General features: G+C 41.5%; 1 protein-coding gene across 14 annotated transcripts in view; it reads right to left on the bottom strand.

Annotated features, from left to right (window-relative positions):
• Positions 1–2,710: 2,710 nt before the first annotated feature.
• The window catches only part of MAGI2 (membrane associated guanylate kinase, WW and PDZ domain containing 2), a 923,418-nt gene continuing 900,862 nt past the window's right edge, over positions 2,711–25,266 (bottom strand). For 9 of the 14 annotated variants that reach the window (XM_056573427.1, XM_056573426.1, XM_056573428.1 and 6 more), the window contains one exon: positions 2,711–5,731. In XM_056573427.1, the coding sequence (XP_056429402.1) occupies positions 4,944–5,731 (788 nt within the window). In that variant the 3' untranslated portion in view covers positions 2,711–4,943. The remainder of the gene's footprint in view (positions 5,732–25,266) is intronic. The other 5 variants (XM_056573436.1, XM_056573435.1, XM_056573437.1 and 2 more) reach the window with 3 other exon arrangements.

The following is a 25,266-nucleotide window of genomic DNA, read 5'->3' as shown; positions in this document are numbered from 1 at the left end:
CATTTTCCTGCATGTAGTTATGATTTTTTCCAGAAGTACGACAATATCAAACCTATATAAGTAGGGTATCATTTTAACCGTATGGACCTACAGAATGAAGGTAAGGGGTAATTTTTACCGAAAAATTTACTTTGTAGAAACGCAAGCCCTCAAAATTGACAACATTTTATTTTTTCTTCAATTTTGTCGTTCAATGATTTTTTTTTTGGTTTCACCATAAATTTGTAGGTGCAAAATTGAAAGGGTTATGATTTTTAAAAGGAAAGGGGAAAAAAACGAAAGTGCAAGAACAGAAAAATGCTTAAGGGGTTAAAAAATATTCAATAACACATACATTTACACAGTGTTTCTCATAAATGCATGCTGCATGTTTTGACCCACATGAACAAAAAATCACATCATAAAAGAGTGTGTGAAGGAAGCCTTAAAGGGACCCTGTTACCAGATTCTACCTTATAAAACTGCTTATACTATGTTATGGGCCAATAAGTAATCATTCCTACAAGCCCATTGGTGCAATCCAGAGAAAAGGAACTTTGTTGTTTGCCACATTCAATTGACAAGCTAGTAGTCACTGGGGCGGAAACTAGTCACGGCCCCCTGTGATCAGGCCTTGGCAGGCGTAAGTGACAAGCTAGGAGCTTCTTACATCACTGTCGGCAGCCAGCTGTCTTCATGGCATCCCTGTGTCTGTGTGCGATAGCCTCAATTGACGAAGAGGATTACTGCAGGACACCTTCCAGGACTTTTATGCTGCTGTCAAGGTGTAAGTAATACCTATTCTGTCTTAAAGGATTAAATGCTGCCATTCCAGCATGATTCCTGGCACCTGGAAGATGTGCTGTGGTGACCCTCTTCTTCAAGCTGTGTTTCAGACTATCACACGGAGGCACAGTGATCCGGCACTTTTGTGGCTGCAGACAGTGACATAAGAAGCTCCTTACTTGTGAACAACGCAATTGACTGGCAAATGGCGGTGACTAGTATTAGCCCCCTGTGGAGCGCTCTCCTGTGTGGTATTCTCTAGTCAACGGAGATGTGGTTGTTCATATTGCGGCGCAACTCTCATAAGACTTAAGGACAAGTGGATTATTCATAGCGTATAGAACCAGTAAATACTCAATCTTCTCTCACACATGGGATTCAATATGCCACAATCTGATACCAGTGTTACTACTACCATGGATAAAATACCAAATTTTTATGAAAACATACAAGATTCTGGACCGATCAGGCCCCTTCCTCAGGTACCAGAGGAAGGGGCGGGATTGGCTCATAAATGAGTTATATGCGTTAATAAATATTTAATATATATTCAGTGTTATCAGACCATGGCAGTGCCCATTGGTTCCAAGTGAGAAGAGATTGATGAGTATTTGCTAGTAATTTGCATATGGCACACGAGAAAATAAAGTTACTTTTCTCTTGGATTGCCCCAATGGCCTGATATACCATGGGTACAGTAGGGATGATAATTTATTGGCCCATATAATGGTATGAGCTGTTTTATCAGGTAAAATCTGGTGACTGGGTCTCTTAAAAGAGGTTAGCCAAAAACAAAAACATTTTCTCAGAACCAATTCACCTCACATAAAGTGGTCCTGTGTACTTTCAAATGCCAGGGCTGAATTTCAGTCCCAGTCCGGCCCTACCAGTGATTCATTGCAGTGGACATCCAGCAACGCATAACTGAATGAGAGTACCAGTCACTTGGCTGAGGATAGCTGCAGTAACAGTGGAGTAAAAAGTCTCTGTTACAATAGTATTTTGCACCACATACTTGCTGCAAGGTTTTCCCATCAGAATGCCTTAAAAGGGAATCTTAAAGGGGTATTCCAGGAAAAAACTTTTTTTTTATATATCAACTGGTTCCAGAAAGTTAAACAGATTTGTAAATTACTTCTATTAAAAAATCTTAATCCTTTCAGTACTTATGAGCTTCTGAAGTTAAGGTTGTTCTTTTCTGTCTAAGTGCTCTCTGATGACACGTGTCTCGGGAACCGCCCAGTTTAGAAGCAAATTCCCATAGCAAACCTCTTCTAAACTGGGCGGTTCCCGAGACACTTGTCATCAGAGAGCACTTAGACAGAAAAGAACAACCTTAACTTCAGAAGCTCATAAGTACTGAAAGGATTAAGATTTTTTTTAATAGAAGTCATTTACAAATCTGTTTAGCTTTCTAGAGCCAGTTGATATATATATATATAAAAAAGTTTTTTCCTGGATAACCTCTTCACACAACTTTGTTTTTTCAGGATCAACATTTTGTACGTTCATTCATCTATTAAGAACTTTTCATCTGGTACAGAGCTTCAAATCATCTGCATGGCCCTTCATGGAAGATTCTGTCTACCTACAGAAGCCACTGGGGGGAATTTAGGAGCTGACTAAAAGCGGTTCTATAATTCAATTCAAAGTATTACTTATGCAGTAAGCTTCCGTTTATGGTGGCGGCAAACAGCCAGAATTTTTACAATGCAGCCGGATTTGGAACTTTATATGTGAAAGCAGAGCTCAGCTGCTATAACGACATATTATGAAATGAATCACCACAAGACTATGAACCTAGAGATGTAAAAACAAAGTGGTGCTTACGAATGGCCATTCCCTTTAATGGAGTGTACTAAGCCTTTCCTGTACAGTCACAACTCCTCAATGTAACAATCCTTCCTTGTTAAGTTCCTGCTGGTCAGCATGACATTCATTCAGAAACGACCATTAACCTTTTTTAAGATTTTTGGATATATATTTTATTTGACAGTGTTTTAGAATATCATACAGTAAACAAGATTTATGTAAAAGTTAATTTAACCGTAGTGGTGCATTTCATAAAAATAGTTGCTCACTTACAGCCTTTCTGTGACTATTAATACATGGAATTATATTTATAGAGATACAGCTGTACAAGGTAAATTCACAGCTAACACTACACAGTTTTATCATCTGGAATGGGGTTTAGATTAGGTTTTGTTCTCAGACATCAGAGATATCCATTATAGCTGTATAAAACAATTACTTCATTGGTAATTGCTCTATACTCTGCAACATAGACTTTATAATGTTATTTCATGTAGTGTTTTCTTTTGCTACCAGCTTGGTCACATATGGAAAATGAGAAATATTGGGACGTGCGCTTACACTACAGAAGCATTTTCCAAAAAGGAATTAGGCAAGGTAATGGCAATTGCCTAATATGAGAGCACAAGCAAGAGGTGGACATGAACATCAGTAAAATGCTCTGTATTTGTGCTTTATTATATAGTGATTTCTATTCTTAAAGCTGCAAATTCAATTAGCATCCAAATGCTCATTTTTTTTTTTTATTTCATAGACTTACACAGATGGAACATTAAACATTTAATGCACCCCTTTTAAAACAGGACTAAACTAGAAGATGTCCAAGAATGGGGACAGACTGGTAAGTCTTGAAAATTGCACATCTGATTAAAAGCATAGTTAGAAGTGAAATGAAATGCACCCTCAACTCTCCTCAAACATCCCTCTAATATATATATTTTTTTTACATTTCTTAGATATTTACGTATAATACTTTCATGAAAATAGGCATCTCAATAAACTGTTCTTGGTTGCAATATAAATATAGCAAACCCTTTGAAAGTGCAGATGCGAATTTGTAATTCTCCTCCAAAAGTAGATAAAGGAACCCAGATAAATGGTATGGTGGAGTGTAAGGCAATAAGGGGAAACCTTTTCTGTTTCTTCTCCTTTAGTAGCTGTGACTGGTAACCTGAATTTATGACTTGACGTTTTGTTAAACCTATTATGCGTCGTGAGTACGCAATTTACAGGAGGCCTACTGTTAAATTATACCTAAGGATCCCCTATGTTCATATTTAAAAGTGACTTTGTGTAAATGGCAATGGACTATACAAGGTGCTAGTATTGCTTACAATGCAGGGTCAGAAAAGAAGTCAAGCTGCAGATTAGCATGCTATAAAGCCTAAACTTTACGCTGTCATTCGTACCAACAAAATTAGGCCAGACCTAATGATATCCACTGGGAGATTTTGTAGTTTTCCCAATCTTTTCAATAAGTTTGATATGTCCAAATGATGTGTTTTCCAACAGTGCGGTTTACTTTTTTTTCTGGGATGACTACTACTGCTTCTTACAGAATTATGAAAGCTATTATGTACTGTTAATACAATGCATGTACACTTAACCATGTACACATAAAACTCAGTTTAACTTTCTTTGAGATGTACAGAAATATGGATTATTCACAGAAAAATGACATTTCAATGGAGCCACGTCAGTCAGTACACGAAGTGTCCAAGTAACAGGCAGCACACACACCTACCTACATATGCTGCATTAATCAGGCGGGTTAATGAAGATACGTTCCTACTGAACACATTATGGTCTGCAGATTCAAAGCTTCAGAGAAATATCTTAACCCCTGTCTAGATATGTTGATAGCAATATATTTACAATACCATTGTCGAATTACAAGGCATAATTCGTTTTTCTCCTTCATCTTACTCAGTGCAGTTTGATTTAAGGCGATGTTCCAGTTTGTGATTGCTCTATGCTTGTCCTTTTTAATTTGCTACAGAAAACACTGGAGTGGATCCCATATCCTTCATACAGTGAAAAAATAGACTAAAGCTAAACTGCACTGTCTGCCTCTGGTGGACTTCTGGCTGTTTTGGTTCTTCCTTAGCTGGTAGGCCCAGAGATATGACCTGTGAGCTCCAGGTACTGATGTTCAGTTGCATCTTTACACTGGTTAGACATTGTGCACAACCTTAAAGAAATACAAAAGATATGCTTCTGGTCCCATATGCACTTGTGTTGGTAAATACATGTGAAAATTAAAATAAATAAAAAGAAAATCAAAATTAAATTATTTGAGATAGAAGCTAAGAAAAAAATGTTTCAAGTCTACGTGAAACAAGTAAAGGGAACAGTCACATTTTCAGTTATCTGCTCATGGCTGAAGTGCCAGATTTCAGGCTGCTAGGTAGCTTATCAGAGCCAGGAATTTTCCATGGTCCTGGTGAGACAGTTGCTTTCCGAGGTGCAGTGCTAGCGCTGCGGGTGCTGCTAGGATGGAGATGACTTTCCTTTTGAGATTCACTGCATTTAGCTTCAGCATCTCTCTCATTTTGGTCCATGGTGCCTGCTCGAGAGGTGGACATATTGCTACTGTACACCTTTGATACCCCACCTGAATCTGACCTACTCTGCTCAAGAGCGGCCACTGATTTTTTCTCACTGCTTACATCCTTATATATGTCTTTTGTACAGAAGTTTCCTTCTCTGTTTGCTTCAATGGACCTGGAGATCCGACCTCCACTATCACTGACTGCAGAGTACCCGCACTCTCCCACATCACCAACGTTTTTCACTGTCATTTTCCCTGCAGAAATGGTCCTGCCACTATCAGATTGTTTCGGCTTGCCTTCTTGAATCTCTTTTTTGAAACTCTCTTCCCGTCTTGACCTATCTACTTTCTTTGGGCTTGCTGATCTCTCCCTTGACTCTCCCAGCCTTTTCTTTTTATGACCATTTGCAGTATGCTCCTTTGGTTTTCCCATATCTTGTTCCCTGTAGATATCCCATGCTGGCTCTGGGTGTATCTGGTGAGTAGGGTCAGAGGGCAAGGCTGAATGTGATGAAGATAATGGTGCAATCATGTCTTCAAGAGAAACGGCTATTTCCGGCCCTGGGGAGGTGGCAGAGGGTGCACTCCAGGAGTTTGGTTCGTCTGTGGTAAAATAAAAAATATAAAAGCATGTGTAATAATGCTGTTACATTTCCTGTAATGTACAAATATACACAACCATATTACAAAACATTTCACTAGGCAAGCACAACAAAACTTCAAAACTAAGAGCACAAACAGCACTAAAAGGAAAAAAATATATAAAGTAAAAAGAGTAAATATGTATTCATAAGATATACTATTATAGGAGTTTTTTTAATAGAGGATATGCAGTGCAGAACTGGGTGATGAAGTCAAATACTGCAAACATTAATATCATGCATTAAAAGCTATCTTAAAATACTAGGGCACCATTGTACTATGACAGTATTTCTATGTATCAGTTGAAATCCATATAATAAAACATCATACACTATTTTAAAGCTGTAAAGTAAGGTTGAATGTTTTTCTTCCTTTTTACCATCAGGTCTACAAAGATAAACGTCACCTTAGTGGACCAGACTGAATAGACATGACTAGCTAGTAACTGGTAATGTATCTTCCTGAACCATGTAAATACCCATATCATACATAAGGCTATTATTAATACAATAAATACTTGAGGAAGGACATATCTAGCATGTTATATAACCATGTAAGAATAATAAAAAATATTTTAAAATGTATGTGCATAAATAATGAAGGAAAAACAAACAAAACAAGACTAAGAACTACCGGACATAATGCAGGCATGCTATCTGGGCATAGATCAATCAGCACATTTTTTTCATCTTTTTTACTCACTCAGGAGGATACCTGAGATATATACAATTGTTAAATAAGGTTTATGTGAATACTATGTAGAGTCAAAACTATTTCTCCATGTTACAATAAACTAGGATTAAAGGGGTATTCCAGGATTTGTATTTTATTTGACTATGCTACAAGGGCTGTACAGTTAGTATAGTTCATAATATAGTGTCTGTACCTGTGTGTGACTGTTTTCTCATAATTCTTATGTGATTTTCACCCCAATATTTATTTTTAACAGCATACAAAATTACTATTGTCTCAGATTTTTCCCAGGTTGCAATGCGGCCGAGACCTGACTCACTAGTCAGCTGATGACAGGGAGCCTGTCTGCTTCAATGAGTGGAGGGATCACTTGGTGGGAGAGAGATCAATCTGCAACTAATGCAACAGCTGATTGAAAACCACAGGTCTTTTGAATGGATGCAGCTCATTTATGATTCAATGGGTAGGGTGGCTGATGTGTGGGAGGGAGGAAAATGGAATTATGAGATTTGTAGGCAAAGAAGGAAACTCAAACAGGAAATACCAGATCACAAAAAGCTAGCCACAGTGTTATGGTAATCTCACAACATAGCCATTTAGCCCCAAGACAAGCGCAGATCCTTCCTAAGCATGTCCATTACTGTCTGCCAGGTACGTACTAAAATCACCTTATGGTGGATAACTCCTTTAAATATTCTGTGTAATAATAATGAAATCTGGATGTTAGGATTAAACATCCAGCATGTCTACAGTCTTGTTTTATTTTGTGTACTTCACTAAAAACTTATAATTTACCCATGCTTCAATGCTTGTTTTGCAACAATTTTAAGAAAATGATAAATTATAAATAGACCTTTAGTTGAAACTCAAAGGAAAACTTAGGCGAAAGTAAACATATCCCCTATACATGGGATAGGGGATAAGTAGCTGATTGGGGGGTGGGGGTCTGACCACTGGGACCCACACGATCTCCGGGACAGGACCACGTAACTCTCACTGAGAAGCACGTAACTTCTACTGGTAGACGGCACACCCTCCATTCATTTCTATGAAAGCACTGATGATGCCCGAGTTCTGTATTAAGCATACAGCATGCACTACTCACTGAAAACTGGTTCCCATCCCAGTGATTTCAGGGGGTCCCAGCACTCGGACCCCCGGTGATCAGCTACTTATCCCCTATCCTGTGTATAGGGGATACATTTGTGCCAGATTTCTCCTCTAAAGTGCCTCTCAAGAGACTTTGCATTATGTCAATAAAGCCAGTTCATATGATTCTAATACATTAGCATGTAAGAGTCCAAAAATAACCATTCTATAAGCAGAACAACCAGGCTAGCAGTAGCTATGGGGCCCAACAACTAAGGGGAATCATGTCCACTGGACATAAGGTGCAGTTAGTGCAGAAATGCATTTAATGTGCCATGGGAAATGTAATGAAAACCTAGTCTACATTTTACTATTACGCCCTATGTTCTGTGTGTATTATCTCTTTATTGTGGCAGTCCTTTGTATAATACTTGTCTTGTGAGTCACAACTTAATCCTGCACTGTGACATCTGAGAAAATTTTTCTTGTACTGTGACATCACTGTGTTTGTTATCTCTGTATTGTGCATGGTATTCATGCACTGTGACAACACTATGTGCCCTGTCAATATATTGTGACATAACTGCGCACAGTTTTCTACATAATAGTCTTCAGTATTCATGTACTGTAATATCACTGTGAGCATTATCTTTTTATTTTGTAACATCACTGTGTGAATAATGACTGTTCTATGACATCACTGTGTGCCTTAGCCCTGTGAATAAGGGAGACTATCTATATAAGCTTTCTGAATATGCTGCTGAATGGGGTCATGGTGGAGTGAGGCCCCTTTTTAAAGGGGTACTCCACTGGAAAATAAAATGTTTTTAAATCAAATGGTGCCAGAAAGTTAAACAGATTTGTAAATTACTTCTATTAAAAATTATGAATCCTTCCAGTACTTATCAGCTACTGTATGATCCACAGGAAGTTCTTTTTGAACTTCCTTTCTGTCTGACCACAGTGCTCTCTGCTGACACCTCTGTCCATGTCAGGAACTGTCCAGAGTAGGAGCAAATCCCCATAGAAAACCTCTCCTGCTCTGGACAGTTCCTGACATGGACAGAGGTGTCAGCAGAGAGCACTGTGGTCAGACAGAAAGTAAGTTAAAAAAGAAAATAACTTCCTCTGTAGTATACAACTAAAGTATTGGAAAGGTTAAGATTTTTTAACAGAATTTTAACAGTAATTTACAAATCTGTTTAACATTCTGGCACCAGTTTATAAAAAAAAAAAATATATATATATATATATATATATATATATATATATATATATAAATAAGTTTTCCAGTGGAATACCCCTTTAACTTATACAGTGGGGCTCCCTGACTACATGTCATTCCCGAGACCAAAATCCTACACTGTGATGACATAAGTTTGGATCAGTATGACTGTGAGGGGTCTATATGTTGTGACTATACATCAGGGATTTAAAGCTAACAAAGAAAAACACAAACAGTTTTACCATATTTTTTCTCATCAGAATAACACTTAAACCAACATTTATAAAACTAAAAACTGTATTGCAGTGCAATGAAAATTTTCTATAAAGGTTTGCTGCATTTGGCAATATTATTATTTAAATTATTTATCCATTTTGTAAATAAATTTCCAATTTGTATGAAAGACATTGGCCACATAGTGGTGTATATCATATCAAAGAATCTAACAATATCATGGTTTCTATCATATTAAATAGAACGTATAAAGCATTATAAAGAACTTTACACTTTTATTTTTACAGACAGTAAATGCACATCTGAAGTTGAGTACATAAGGAGATGTAAACAGGCCAAGAAAATGGCCAAAAGAGTGTAACAAACAGATTGTGCAAGTAATACATAGAAATAACATTATGAGCAACAGAATTAGTATATAGCCAAAGCACCACATGGGTGCAGTCAGGTGGTTAATTGAACATATAATATGAAACCTAGGGAGTGTATGGTAATGACTAAGGTGGTACTAGGATTGCTCACTGGATTGGCATACACTGCAGTTGAAGCTGAGAGGTAGAACGGTGGACATAAAGTTCTATAGAGAAACTACTATAAAGGTGCGGTTCAAGGGGAACCTGCTGTCTCTTTCATGCTGCCTGAACCACAGATCATCAGAGTGGTCCCTGGTGGCTTCTCCCCTCCCCATCAGCCTTAAATTGATAGATATCTCCCTGTTAGCATGTAAGAGTACAGAATGGTATAGGGAGAGATCTATTAAAGGGGTACTCCCCTGGAAAACATTTCTTTTAAATCGACTGGTGCCAGAAAGTTAAACAGATTTGTACATTACTTCTGTTTAAAAATTTTTATTCTTCCAGTACTTATCAGCTGCTGTATGCTCCACAGGGAGCTCTTTTCTTTTTGAATTTCCTTTTTTTGTCTGACCACAGTGCTATCTGCTGACACCTCTGTCCATTTTAGGAACTGTCCAGAGTAGGAGCAAATCCCCATAGAAAACTTATCCTCCACTGGACAATTCCAAAAATGGACAGAGGTGTCAGCAGAGAGCACTGTGGTCAGGGAGAAAGGAAATTCAAAAAGAAAAGAACTTCCTCTGGAACATACAGCAGCTGAAAAGTACTGGGAGAGTTAAGATTTAAATAGAAGCTATTTACAATCTGTTTAACTTTTTGACACCAGTTGATAAAAAAAAATAAAAATAATTCCAGTGGAGTACCCCTTTAAATCAAATTCAGGCAGAAGTTACACTGCCCGTGGCTCATGGTTTAGGCAGCATAAAAGTGATCACAGGTTTCCTTTAAGGCATTGAAACAGACAGTGGGCAGTGACAAATGTGCAGAAAAAGGGAAGGGAAAGGGGAAGGGGGGAGAGGAGAGGGAGATCTGGAGCTTCTCGAGAGTTGGATGGGAGAACTGGAAAAGCAAAAGGGATATTACTGACATAGTGAGCCCATGACTAGACTAACTGCAAGCTATAGTTAGGAGGTGGTACATCTTTGTTAGCCCTGCTGCTGACTAAGCATGAATTGCCTGAGGGTTCTCCATTCATGGGGAAAAGAGGAGCTAGGGGAAGGAATGATGAGATTAATTTGGCCAAGTACTTTATTACCTATTGAATCCCAGATTCGGAAATACAGGTAGAAGTGAATTCATAATGAAAGACCCATGGGAGGGAAAAGACTGTCTTGCCAGATCTAATGACACTATGATGCCTCTACAAGCCAAAAGGGAGTTCATTGGAAGCAAGATGGATAGCATTAATCTGTTAGGAACTCATGACCCCTGTTTAATTTGTGCTGGTATAAGGTGACATTAAGTCTGAGGATACCTTCTTGAGGTAGGGACTTAGAAATCAAAAAGGGTTTAACTAAGCTGCTATATTTCCTTTTGATCCCAGTCCTAACACCTGACCAAGCTAGGAGATTGGATATTTGCTCCAGTCTTCTAACGTGGTTCTTAGATGTCCACGAATTGGGGATGATTAGCTTTACACAGAGTACATATCTAATGAGAAAATCTACAAATAGGCTTCCACAGAAAAGGATATGTTAATTAGTTGTTTATTGCAGTGTACGGCTGACCCATTTCTTCCTTAGTAATGCCCATTTTTCAAATATTAATGTCTTTTTCCGCTAAACACGTAAGGCGTACATGCTTAGCGGAAGAAGACATGAATATTTATCTGAGCAAAACCTTCTGTACTGAAATCAACATTATATATAGGCCAAATGATACTGTTCCATTATGACCACATATTAAAGGACAACTGCAGCGGCTTTACACTTATCCCCTATCCACAGGATAGGGGATAAGTCTTTGATCACGGGGGGTCCGACCACTGGGACCCCCCTGATCTCCCTAATGGGGAGCCGCCATAAGCGCTCATGGTGACGTAGCGTCGACCTAGAGGTCGACAGTGACGCCCTGTCTCCTCCCCGTCCCCATACAGTTCTATGGGGGAAGCGGGGAGGCACCAATGCCGCCTCCATGCCTCTCCCATAGAGATGTATGGAGGAGACGTGACGGCCGCAACGTCTTGCTGCCCCGTACAGGAGATCGCCGGGGGCCCCAGCGTTCGAACCCCCCGAGATCAAACACTTATCCCCTATCTTGAGGATAGGGGATAAGTGTTCGTAACGCTGCAGATGTCCTTTAACACCACATAGTGACTGAATATTATGACCATACTGTTACTGAATAAAACCCAAAGCCAATATTACCAATACCAACACTATACATGTAACACATAATACCACCACTGCCTAATTTTTGAATAATAGCACTAATAATACAGCTTAATAAAAACTATAATACACAGCCCAATATTACCCCATACAGTGACAATATAATGCAGTTACATCCAGTTACTAACAGTTGGAGTCTTCTCTGATCAGAGTTGTTCCCTTTCCTTTTTTTCTCCATCTGGTGTATACTACCACAAAGATTACTTCCATCCATCACTCATTCCAGCACTTTCCAAAGCCATCCTAACCTTTGCTCTCACATGGTGTCCCAAATAATGTCCTCATTAGTATTGTAAGTCCCCCACCTAGGTAGTGTTGCCCCATAGAGCATCCCTCCAGTAAACAGTGCTACCCCAGTAGGTACCATGCTTTCTAAGTAGGTATAGTGCCCCCCAAATAGGTACAGTGCTCCCCCCAGTAGACAGAGCTTCTCCAGTAGGTACAGTGCCACCCAAGTAGGCACAGTGGCACCTCAGTAGGTAAAGTTGCCCGACCCCAGGAGGTATAGTGACTCCCAGTAGGTAAATTGACCCCCTAATTGGCAAAGTGGCCCCCAAGTAGACAGAACTGTCCCTGTAGGTGCATATCGATACTGTGCCCCCCCCACCACCACCAAGTTGACCGAGACAACCCTTAGAAAATAAATATGCTTGGCTCTCCTCCTGTGCTGGAAGGGACCTCTCCTCTTATGCAGGCCATGCTTGATGACTGATATAATCTTGCACATGCTGCGATGCATTAAGTCTCCAGAAGAGAAAAGGAGAACTGTCATACTGGCCCTGATGAGTGGAGTTTTCTTTGTGGATTTAAATTCCCTACAATTTTTCTACGATATTTACTAAGGTTTCCCTTCATTTTGCTTTTTTTTTTATTTTTATTTTTTAACACATGCTCTGATCTGTGGGGTTTTCCTCAGCTCAAATCCACCATAATTTTCCCTGATGAGCTCGCCCCTTTTTCTAAGTAAATTGGAGAGTTGGTCTGGCTTTTTTCATTTGTGCCACAAATTCTGGCGCAGACAGAATTTTTGGCGCAATGTGACAGAATATGGCGCACAACCCAACAAAACATGTTAGGTTTACAATAGTAAATCAGGGCCACTGTCTCCTACTCACCACTAAGTGAGTGCAATAACGCCCAGGGACACCGTATTGTCACGCCTGAGACAAGATCCTTATCTCGCCTCATGGCAGATGTGGCCCTGGTTCCATACAGTGTAAAAGTGACTAATTACTAAAACAACATATGAAAAAAGTTTTTCCCATCTGACACTTCCTTCCTTTTTTATTCTAAACTTTAGATTATCTCCTGAATTTGCAAATATACCTTAATAGAAAACTGTAAAAACAATTTTTTTTAAAAAAGGGCTAAGGTCGAGGACACTCATGATGCTAACTTATTTCTACAAATAATTTAATATTTTTGTAAAAAATCTGTTCTATTGTTTACATAAGACAAGTAATCATTCAAATAAATTAGATATGTAGGAAGATTTCGTCCTCCCAATTATATGAAATGCAATTCCACAAATTTGAAGAGCAAGTTATTTTCCCCATGAAGTTTACCTAGACCTATTTATAAATAGTATGTGGACATTAAAGAGCACCTGTCATCAACTAAACTTTTCCTAATCCCCCTCCCCATCTGTCCCTGACTATCTCTATCCCTGTATTTATTTTTGTTTAAAAACCCATGTATATACCTTTTTCATAGCATCTTCGGTAGCTCAGTGTTGAGCAGTATACGAAGGCAGGAAGTGGGCGTGGCCTGGCAGGCGCGACGTCATCAGAAGCCTGGCCGGGCCAGCATCCGCCCTTCTTCCTGTATGCTGCGCTCCCTTTCTGGAGCGCGCATACAGATGGAGTACAGGGGAGGGCCGGTGCGAGGTGGATTTTTTTTGCCCCGTCAATTCTTGCGTCTGCTTCTCCCCCAGCTCTCCGAAGATTTCCGAAGCTAGAGCTGGGGGAGGGAAGAGCAAGGGGAGAGAGGAGTTACACGCCTCCTCCCTCCTCTCCCCGAGCTCAGAGGACACAGATCTCCACGGGGAGAAGTACACGCCCCCTCTCTTACCTCCCCTAGCTGAGGCCTCAGATCTCCACGGAAAGCCAGAGCAGGGGGAGAGAGGAGCATGGCTAGAGCAGGTCTAGAAGCCAGAGCACTGTTCCTCATGTCCCCTGCCTGAGCTCTGACTGTGTTTACTGAACACGGGCTGGGGATTCATACACTGCAGGGACTGGGAATAAATCTCTGCCTGAGGATGATTTCTATGTGAGAGGGGGGGGGGGGGGATACTGTTATGTGTGTGTATGCTGGGAGTTGTAGTCCCTGTTAGGTGTGTGTGTATTTATGCTGGGAGTTGTAGTCCCTGTTAGGTGTGTGTATGTATGCTGGGAGTTGTAGTTCCTGTTAGGTGTGTGTGTGTATGCTGGAAGTTGTAGTCCCTGTTAGGCATGTGTATGCTGGGAGTTGTAGTCCTTGTTAGGTGTGTGTACGCTGGGAGTTGTAGTCCCTGTTAGGTGTGTGTATGCTGGAAGATGTAGTCCCTGTTAGGTGTGTGTGTATGCTGGAAGTTGTAGTCCCTGTTAGGTGTGTGTATGCTGGAAGATGTAGTCCCTGTTAGGTGTGTGTGTGTATGCTGGAAGTTGTAGTCCCTGTTAGGTGTGTGTATGCTGGGAGATGTAGTCCCTGTTAGGTGTGTGTGTGTATGCTGGGAGTTGTAGTCTCTGTTAGGTGTGTGTGTGTATGCTGGGAGTTGTAGTTCCTGTTAGGTGTGTGTGTGTGTGTATGCTGGGAGTTGTAGTCTCTGTTAGGTGTGCATATGCTGGGAGTTGTAGTCCCTGTTAGGTGTGTGTGTATGCTGGGAGTTGTAGTCCCTGTTAGGTGTGTGTATGCTGGGAGTTGTAGTCCCTGTTAGGTGTGTGTATGCTGGGAGTTGCAGTCCCCGTTAGGTGTGTGTGTATGCTGGGAGTTGCAGTCCCTGTTAGGTGTGTGTATGCTGGGAGTTGCAGTCCCTAATAGGTGTGTGTATGCTAGTGTTTCCCAACCAGTGCTGGTTCGTACAGGGAAGCAGAAATGCATGGGTTCATACAGGGAAGCAGAGATGCACGGGGTTGATAAAGGGAAGCAGAGATGCACGGTGTTCATACAGGGAAGCAGAGATGCACAGGGAAGCAGAAATGCACGGTGTTCATACAGGGAAGCAGAGATGCACGGGGTTCATCCAGGGAAGCAGAGATGCACGGGGTTCATACAGGGAAGCAGAAATGCACGGGTTCATACAGGGAAGCAGAGATGCACGGGGTTCATACAGGGAAGCAGAGATGCACAGGGTTCATACAGGGAAGCAGAGATGCATTGGGGTTTGTACAGTGGTCTTCATGTCAACGTTCATTGCACAGCAGCTTTGAGAGAAAATCATGTCAGGAGGGACGTTCAGGAGAAATAACTCTGTAGCACGTACAGCTTCATCTGTTTTCTCCTCCTTCTCAATTTCCCCTGAATGAAGCTGTACGTGCTACAGAGTTATTTCTCCTGCACGTCCCTCCTGACATGATTTTCTCTCAAAGCTGCTGTTCAATGAACGCTGACATGAAGACCACTGTACAAACCCTGTACATCTCTGCTTCCCTTTATGGATCCCGTGCATCTCTGCTTCCCTGTATGGACCCCGTGCATCTCTGCTTGCCTGTATGAACCCCGTGCGTCTCTGCTTCCCTGTATGAACCCCGTGAATCTCTGCTTCCCTGTATGAACCCCGTGCATCTCTGCTTCCCTGTATGAACCCCGTGCATCTCTGCTTCCCTGTATGAACCACGTGCATCTCTGCTTCCCTGTATGAACCACATGCATCTCTGCTTCCCTGTATGAACCCCGTGCATCTCTGCTTCCCTGTATGAACCCCGTGCATCTCTGCTTCCCTGTATGAACCCCGTGCATCTCTGCTTCCCTGTATTAACCACATGCATCTCTGCTTCCCTGTATGAACCCCGTGCATCTCTGCTTCCCTGTATGAACCCCGTGCATCTCTGCTCCCTTTATGAACCCCGTGCATCTCTGCTCCCCTGTATGAACCCCGTGCATCTCTGCTCCCCTGTATGAACCCCGTGCATCTCTGCTCCCCTGTATGAGCCACGTGCATCTCTGCTTCCCTGTATGAACCCCGTGCATCTCTGCTTCCCTGTATGAACCCCGTGCATCTCTGCTTCCCTGGATGAACCACGTGCATCTCTGCTTCCCTGTATGAACCCCGTGCCTTTCTACGTCCCTGTATGAACCCTGTGCATTTCTACGTCCCGGTATGAACGCTGACATAGAAATGCACAGGGTTCATACAGTGATATTCATGTCCTGTACAAACCCCATTCATTTCTATGTCCTTTTTATGGGGCTAATGAACACCCCATGAAAAAGCGGAAACCAGCCTGTGCAGTTTGTCCTCCCCTTGCAGCCCGAGGAAACCTGCGTTATACAAAGCACACTAATATAACTCAGCACTGGTTGGGATACACTGGCATACACACACAAAAGGGACTACAACTCCCAGCATGTGTCATTCATGAGTCTTCAGTCTGTGGTATAACACCAGCATGCTGCCTCTGTAGTCTCCTGGGAGTTGTAGTTCACCACACCGATACAGGGCATACACCAGTGTTTCCCAACCAGGGTGTCTCCAGGTGTTGCAAAACTACAACTCCCAGCATGCCCTGGTTGGGAAACACAGGCATACACACACATAACAGGGACTACAACTCCCAGCATTCCCTGGTTGGGAAACACTAGCATACACACACCTAACAGGGACTACAACTTCCAGCATACACACACAAACCTAACAGGGACTACAACTCCCAGCATACACACACACCTAACATGGACTGCAACTCCCAGCATACACACGCACCTAACATGGACTGCGACTCCCAGCATACACACACACCTAACAGGGACTACAACTCCCAGCATACACACACACCTTACAGGGACTACAACTCCCAGCATATACACACACACACCTAACAGGGACTACAACTCCCAGCATATACACACACACACACCTAACAGGGACTACAACTCCCAGCATATACACATACACACACACACACACACACACACCTAACAGGGACTACAACTCCCAGCATATATATACACACGCACACACACACCTAACAGGGATTACAACTCCCAGCATACACACGCACCTAACAGGGACTACAACTCCCAGCATACACACACACCTAACAGAGATTACAACTCCCAGCATACACACACCTAACAGGGACTACAACTCCCAGCATACACACACCTAACAGGGACTACAACTCCCAGCATACACACCGAACAGGGACTACAACTCCCAGCATACACACACCTAACAGGGACTACAACTCCCAGCATACACACACCTAACAGGGACTACAACTCCCAGCATACACACACCTAACAGGGACTACAACTCCCAGCATACACACACCTAACAGGGACTATCTGTACTCATAGTTATCACTGTATTATATGTGGTGTTACATAGGACTGCAGGCCATATCTACTACATTATCTGTACTCAGTTATCACTGTTATCTGTGGTGTTACATAGGACTGCAGGTCACATCTACTACATTATCTCTACTCATAGTTATCACTGTGTTATCTGTGGTGTTACATAGGACTGCAGGTCACATCTACTACATTAGATGCTTTTTGGCTGGTCGCGTGAAGAAGTTCTGTTGGCCAGGGGTGGAGGGTTGGGATGGGGGTGCCAAAATGGAGGCAGAATTCCTTGCACCGGCCCTGACTGTCTGGCATCATTATATGACAGTGGTGCCCAAACTGTGGCCCTCCAGATGTTGCAAAACTAAAACTCCCAGCATGCCCGGACAGCCATGCTGGGAGTTGTAGTTTTGCAACATCTGGAGGGCCACAGTTTGGACACCACTGTTATATGGGCATTTATATCAATTATGTGCCCTTTTTTCAGTTCATCCCCTGACCCCTAAAATGTCTGTGCATGTCCATGATCATTACTCATTTCTCAAAGATTATTATTTTTTATTACTTACATTTAGAAAAATAAGAGCTCAATCAGAGCCAACAAAAGTAGTGCCACACTCTCTCCTCAGACCATCAGCGCTGCACTAAAAAGTCAATGCTGATGGCTGGACAAATATAATGTGAGGGGCGGGGAGAAGAACCAGGGGAAGGAGTTATTACAGTGACAGAAGTAAGATGCAGGGAGTAGGGAGTGCAGTGAGAGGATACAATGTATAAGATAACAGGTGCTGAGGGGCGGGGGAGGTGGTGTAGGCTTCTAGCTCACAGTGCTGCTCATGCATGATTGACAGGCACTGAACTTCCTGTCGAAGGACCAGTGCCCTTCAGCATTAGTCCTAAGAGCTGTACACTTACTATGCAAAGCATAGGATGCTGCCTGCAGACCAGGCATAGAAGAGTGACCTCTAGTGGCCAAAAGTATAAAATGAAAAAACTGCTATAAATATTAATATTTTTTTAATGAAGATATATTACAATATGTCTTCATTAATGATTAGGAACAACATATTAAAAGTTTTTGTTGATGACAGGTGCTCTTTAATGAATTGAAAACATTTTATGTATCTGAGCCAACGCAAATGACATTCTATATACAGTGCAGTATATATACTATACAACCTATTGTGACATATAATGCTGTTCAATGTTACAAACATGTTTACTAAGGATGTGCAAATGAACCTTATTTATCCAAAATGACAAATATCAGCTGCAGGAAAAATTTTACTCAAAAATGGTCAAAGATGTTCAGCAAAAACACTTACTGTGCCTAAAAAAACAAAGAAAATACATAGTTGTGATTCCATGTTCAAGTTCTAATAATTTAAGTTTTATTTATCCAAGGGGCAAAATAAATTTGATGTACTCAAAATGTATTAGAAATAGAAAATAATGGAAACTCACGTGCCTGATCCCCTGCTGCTGGCACCCTGATAGTGCCTGCTTACCCATCACTGGCCGAGGTGGGTAATGCTGGATGGAACAGCAAGGGATCGAGCAGGTAATTTTTTCTTTTCTTTTTGATGTGACCTGAACTCTTTTACATATTTTTCTCACACTGGAAACCCCTTTAATATAAAAGTATATCAAAACGTATCAGCCTAATAAAAAGGTTTCACAAGGTAAATGTCAGAATAACATTAGTATATTAGGGTATATAAAGAAGTGATCCATCAAAAAATGTTTTGCTCAAAAATAGATTTTGCAGAATTTTCAATTGATGGTCTGTCCTTATGATGGAGCCTCAATTTCTAGCCAGTGGAGGTCCACTGGATTGTTTTCATGAGCACAAAACCAAATAGTAATAATGAGGAATCTACTTATGTCAGAGCTTAGTCCTGAAACACTTTTTATCAGATATGGCAGTAAAAATAAGAACCTGCTGAAGACAGGCTCATAAGGAACCATAATCATTTTTTTTTTTTTTTGCAAATCTGCTACCAATATATACAAGTGAAGGTCTTTTTTTTTTTCTTTATTGGAACTATACATAATTAGAAAAGCATAGCTTTTTGTTTTTTAAACAATACTACAACTGCATTTATATATACAATATATACAACCTGTGGACTATTGGGCACTGTTTTTTGAATAAACCAGGAATGATTGCAAATGAGGAAGTGTTTTAGGGGATTTCAGCAGCATAAAAATGAATCATTTTCATGGCTATGACTATAGGGGGTGCAATGGTTGCTGTGATTGAGAAATATATTATGAATGAGGCCCTGTTACAGATTTTAAATTGGGGCCGAGAGCTTCTAAATAACCTATGATCACTGATACTTATTGACAGCCCCTGGCTCTTAACCCCTCAACCTCTTCAGGACACAGGGCGTATGGATACGCCCTGCATTCCGAGTCCCTAAGGACCGAGGGCGTATCCATACGCCCGTGGGAAATCCAGTCCCCACCACTAGCCGGTTGGGGACCGGAGCCGGATGCCTGCTGAAATCATTCAGCAGGCACCCTGGCACATCGCCCAGGGGGTCCTGAGACCCCCCCCCATGTCGGCGATCGGAGAAAATCGCATGTAAATTCAGACATGCGATTTTCTCCGATTCCGGGCTGATCGGGTCTCTGGTGACCCATCACCCGGAAAATAGGGCTGATCAGAGCTGTCAGCAACAGCCCCGATCAGCCTAAAAGAGTGAGGTCGCAAAGCTGCGATCTCCTCCTATGCCCTGCCATTACTCAGAACGGAGTTCTGACCAATGGAAGCGCAGGACAGGGGGTTGCCATGGCAACCCCCCCATTCTGCCCTCCCCTGAATGTCGAGGGGCTCTGGGAATAAGATGGAGGCCGTACCTGCAGGAAAAGATGCCTGGGGACCTGGGATCTTCGCTGGAGCCTGCTGGATCTTTGCTCAGGTAGGGAATCGATCTTTACTGTGGCAACCACTAGGGGGCCAAACAGCCTTTGGCTGTCTGGGCATGCTGGGAGTTGTAGTTTTGCAACATCTGGAGGGTCACAGTTTGGAGACCACTGTTACAGTGGTGCCCAAACAGTAGCCCTCCAGATGTGGCCAAACTACAACTCTCAGCATGCCTTGACTGCCCAGGCATGCTGGGAGTTGTAGTTCTGTAACATCTGTCCCTTCAGATTTAGCAATTTTCATGACATTTTTGAAAATTGCTGCTCTACTTTGAAGCCCTCTAATTTTTTCAAAAAGCAAAAGTTTGTCCATTTTATGATGCGAACATAAAGTGGACATATTGTATTTGTGAAGAAAAATAAAATTTATTTGGAATATCCATTTTCCTTACAATTAGAGAGCTTCAAAGTTAGAAAAATGCTAAATTTAAAAAATTTTCATGAAATTTGGGGATTTTTCACCAAAAAAGGATGCAATTAACGCCGAAAATTTACCACCAAAATAAAGTAGAATATGTCACGAAAAAACAATCTCAGAATCAGAATATTCGGTAAAAGCGTTTTCGCGTTATTGATTCGTAAAGTGACGGTGGTCATAATTGCGAAAAAGGGCTCAGTCCTTAAGGTGAAAAAGGGCTGTGTCCTTAAGGGGTTAAGGATGCAGGGTTTTTCCATTTTTGCATTTTCGTTATTTCATCATCACCTTCTAAAAATCATAACACTTTTAATTTTGCACCTAAAGATCCATATGAGGGCTTTTATTTTGCGCCACCAATTGTACATTATAATGACATCAATTATTTCACCACAAAATTTATGGCAAAACCAGAAAAAAATATTTGTGGGGCAAAATTGAAAAAAAAAACGTCATTTTGTTATTTTGGGGGCTTCAGATTCTATGCAGTACACTTTTCGATAAAAATAACACAATATCTTTATTTTGTCAGTCCATATGGTTACAAGTATACTTAATTCATATACACTGCTCAAAAAAATAAAGGGAACACTTAAAACAACACATTGTCAATCACACTTCTGTGAAATCACACTGTAAACTCAGGAAGCAACACTGATTGATCAATTTCACATTATGTTGTGCAAATGGAACAGAAAACAGGTTGAAATTATAGGCAATTAGCAAGACATCCCCAATAAAGGAGTGGTTCTGCAGGTGGTGACCACAGACCATGCTTCCTTGCTGATGATTTTGTCACTTTTGAATGCTGCCGGTGCTTTCAATCTAGTGGTAGCATGAGATGGAGTCTACAACCCACACAAGTGGCTCAGGTAGTGCAGCTCATCCAGGATGGCACATCAATGCGAGCTGTGGCAAGAAGGTTTGCTGTGTCTGTCAGCGTAGTGTCCAGAGCATGGATGCACTACCAGGAGACAGACCAGTACATCAGGAGATGTGGAGGAGGCCATAGGAGGGCAACTACAAAGCAGCAGGACCGTTACCTCCGCCCTTGTGCAAGGAGGAGCAGGAGGAGCATTGCCAGAGCCCTGCAAAATGACCTCCAGCAGGCCACAAATGTGCATGTATCCACTCAAATAGTCAGAAACACACTTCATGAGGGTGGTATGAGGGCCTGACATCCACAGGTGGGTGTTGTGCTTAAAGCCCAACACCGTGCAGGACATTTGGCATTTGCCAGAGAACCAAGATTTGCAAATTTCGCCACTGGTATCCTGTGCTCTTCACAGATAAAAGCAGGTTCAAACTGAGCACATGTGACAGATGTGACAGTCTGGAGATGCCGTGAAGAACGTTCTGCTGCCTGCAACATCCTTCAGCATGACTGGTTTGACGGTGGGTCAGTAATAGTGTGGGGTGACATTTCTTTGGGGGGCCGCACAGCCCTCCTTGTGCTTGCCAGAGGTAGCCTGACTGCCATTAGGTACAGATGACATCCTCAGACCCCTTGTGAGACCATATGCTGGTGCGGTTGGCCCTGGGTTCCTCCTAATGCAAGACAATGCTAGACCTCATGTGCCTGGAGTGTGTCAGCATTTCCTTCAAGAGGAAGGCATTGATGCTATGGACTGGCCCGCCCGTTTCCCAGACTTGAATCCGACTGAGCACATCTGGGACATCATGTCTCGCTCCATCCACCAACAGACTCTCCAGGAGTTGGCGGATGCTTTAGTCCAGGTCTGGGAGGACATCCCTCAGGAGACCGTCTGCCACACCATTAGGAGCAGGCCCAGGCATTGTAGGGAGGTCATATTTTGAGTGTGACTCCATATCCAGACCAAAACCACATTTTTGTGTGATTTTGTTGTCAGCACATTCAACTATGTAAAGACGAAAGTATTTCATATGATTAGTTCATTCATTCATTCAGATCTAGGATGTGTTATATTAGTGTTCCCTTTATTTTTTTGAGCAGTGTAGATTTTATTTTACTTCTTTAAAAAAAATTATAATACATGCACCCAAATTAGTATGTGTAAAATTGTCATATTCTGACCCCTATAACTTTTTTATTTTTCCATATACAGGGATGTATGAGGACTATTTTTTGTGCCATGATCTGAAGTTTTTACCTGTACCATTTTTGTTTTGATGGGTCTTTTTGATCGCTTTTTAAATTTTTTTTTAACAAAGTGACCAAAAATACGCAATTTAGGATTTTGGATTTTTTTTTACATGTACGCCATTGACCGTGCAGTTTAATTAACATAATATTTTTATAGTTTGGACATTTACGCATTCGGCATTAACACATGTATTTTTATTTAAAAAAATTTTAAAAATGGGAATAGGTGGGTGACTCAAACTTTTATTAGGGAAGGGGTTAAATCACATTTATAAATTTTTTTTACACTTTTTTTTGCAATGTTATAGCCCCCATAGGAGACTATAAGATGCAATACCTTGATTGCATACACTCAACAATGCTATGCTATAGCATAGCATTGATCAATGTTATCGGTGCTCTGCTGCTCCAGCCTGGATCTCAGGCATGGAGCAGCAGTGCGACGATCGGATGGCGGGAGACAAGGTAAGAAGCCTCCCACTGTCCTCTCAGCTGTTTGGGACACAGTGGTTTCACCGCGGCAGTCCTGAACCGGCAACAGTTATTTCCTGTTTTAGACGCTGCAATCAACTGTGATCGTGGCGTCTAAAGGGGTAATACCAGACATCAGCCTAATCGGCGATGTCCGGTTTTAGCCGCGGGTCCTGGTTGCTGATAGCAACCGGGACCTGCTGGGTATGAAGCGTGCTTAGCCCCTGAGCACCTCACATATCAGGAGCCGGAGAGGAGAGTAAAAATATGTCCTGTGTCGTTAAGGGGTTAAGGGGGTACAACAGTGGAATTTTTTCTTAAATCAACTGGTGCAAGAAAGTTAAACAGATTTGTAAATTACTTCTATTAATCTTAATCTTTCTAGTACTTATCAGCTGCTGTATTCTCCATAGAAAGTTCTTTTCTTTTTGAATTTCTTTTCTGTCTGACCACAGTTCTCTCTGCTGACACCTCTGTCCATATAAGGAACTGTCTAGTGCAGGAGAGGTTTGCTATGGGGATTTGCTTCTACTCTAGACAGTTCCTGACATGAACAGAGGTGTCAGCAGAGAGCACTTTGGTCAAACAGAAAAGAAATTCAAAAGGAAAAGAACTTCCTCTGTATTATACAGCTGATAAGTAATGGAAGGCTTAAAGGGGTATTCCGGCGAAAAACAATTATTTTCATATCAAATGGCTCCAGATAGTTAAACAGATTTATAAATTTCTTCTATTAAAAAAAATCTTAATCCTACCAGAACTTATCAGCTGCTTAAGTTGAGTTCTGTCTCAGGAACTGTCCAGAGTAGCAGCAAATCCCCTTAGCAAACCTATCCTGCTCTGGACAGTCCCTGACACAGACAGAGGTATCAGCAGAGAGCACTGTTGTCAGACAGAAAATAACTCAACTTCAGCAGCTGATAAGTACTGGTAGGATTAAGATTTTTTAATAGAAGTAATTTACAAATCTGTTTAACTTTCTGGAGCCAGTTGATATGAAATAAATACTTTTTCACTGGAATTCCCCTTTAAGATTTTTAAATAGAAGTAATTTACATATCTAACTTTCTGGTACCAGTTGATAAAAAAAAATGGTTTTCACCTGAGTACCCCTTTAAGGTGTAGAACTTTTTGTTGTATCTTGTCTTAAAGGGGTACTCCCATGCTAAACATCTTATCCCCTATCATAAGATGTTAGATTGTGGGGATCCCGCCCCTGGGGACTCCTGCGATCTCTCCAGCAGCACAGAGTGAGGATCCCTCTGTGGCTGATGACTGGCAGTGCAGGGAAGGAGTATCGTGACGTGGAGGGGGCGTGGTGGCAGTCATGCCCCCTCCCGTAGACTTGCATTGAGGGGTTGAGGCTTGACATTATGAAGGGGCGGAGCCATGATGTCACGAGTACTCCGTCCCCTGCACAGCCTAACATCAGCCACAGAGCGATCCTTGCTCTGTGCAGATGAAAATTGGGGGTGCTGCAGGAGGGATTGCAGGGGTCCCCAGCGGCGGGATCCCTGTGATCTAATATCTTATCCTTTATCCTTTTGATAGGGGATAAAATGTTTAGTGCCAGAGTACCCCTTTAATTGCAGGATTCAGGGAAAGTATTTATCCAGTTTTGCAAGTGCCTTAACGTATAATTAGGCAGAGTTGCCCATCAGGACCATAGAAAAACCCAAAGTGACCTCTAATAGTAGCAGGTTTGTGGCTGAACTTTTCTAAAAAAAAAAATAGAAAAAAAAAAAGGAACAACTAAACAAAATCCTAAAAGACTTGATGCAAGTAAAACAAATCTCAAGGACCTGCATTTATAAATGATTGTTTCTATTTTATGGGAATGTTCTTTAATATTTTTTGCTTGTTGAAGTCAGTAATGTGCTCTATAACTGCCTGTTTATTTGGTTTTGGCACATAATGTTCTGATGTTGTAGGTCTCTGATGCTTTCTATTTGTGAACATATTGAAAGGTCACCCTGTCATGCCACAAAAACACCTATGCCTTAGTGACAATGCTAACACTAGCTTTGCTCCAGCATATTTATTATGCAGTACAGATGAGTATGTAAACCACATTTTAATA

The sequence above is a fragment of the Hyla sarda genome, chromosome 4, assembly GCF_029499605.1.
Source record: "Hyla sarda isolate aHylSar1 chromosome 4, aHylSar1.hap1, whole genome shotgun sequence".
Classification (NCBI taxonomy): Eukaryota; Metazoa; Chordata; class Amphibia; order Anura; family Hylidae; genus Hyla; species Hyla sarda.
This window is presented reverse-complemented; position numbering and strand designations above follow the sequence as displayed.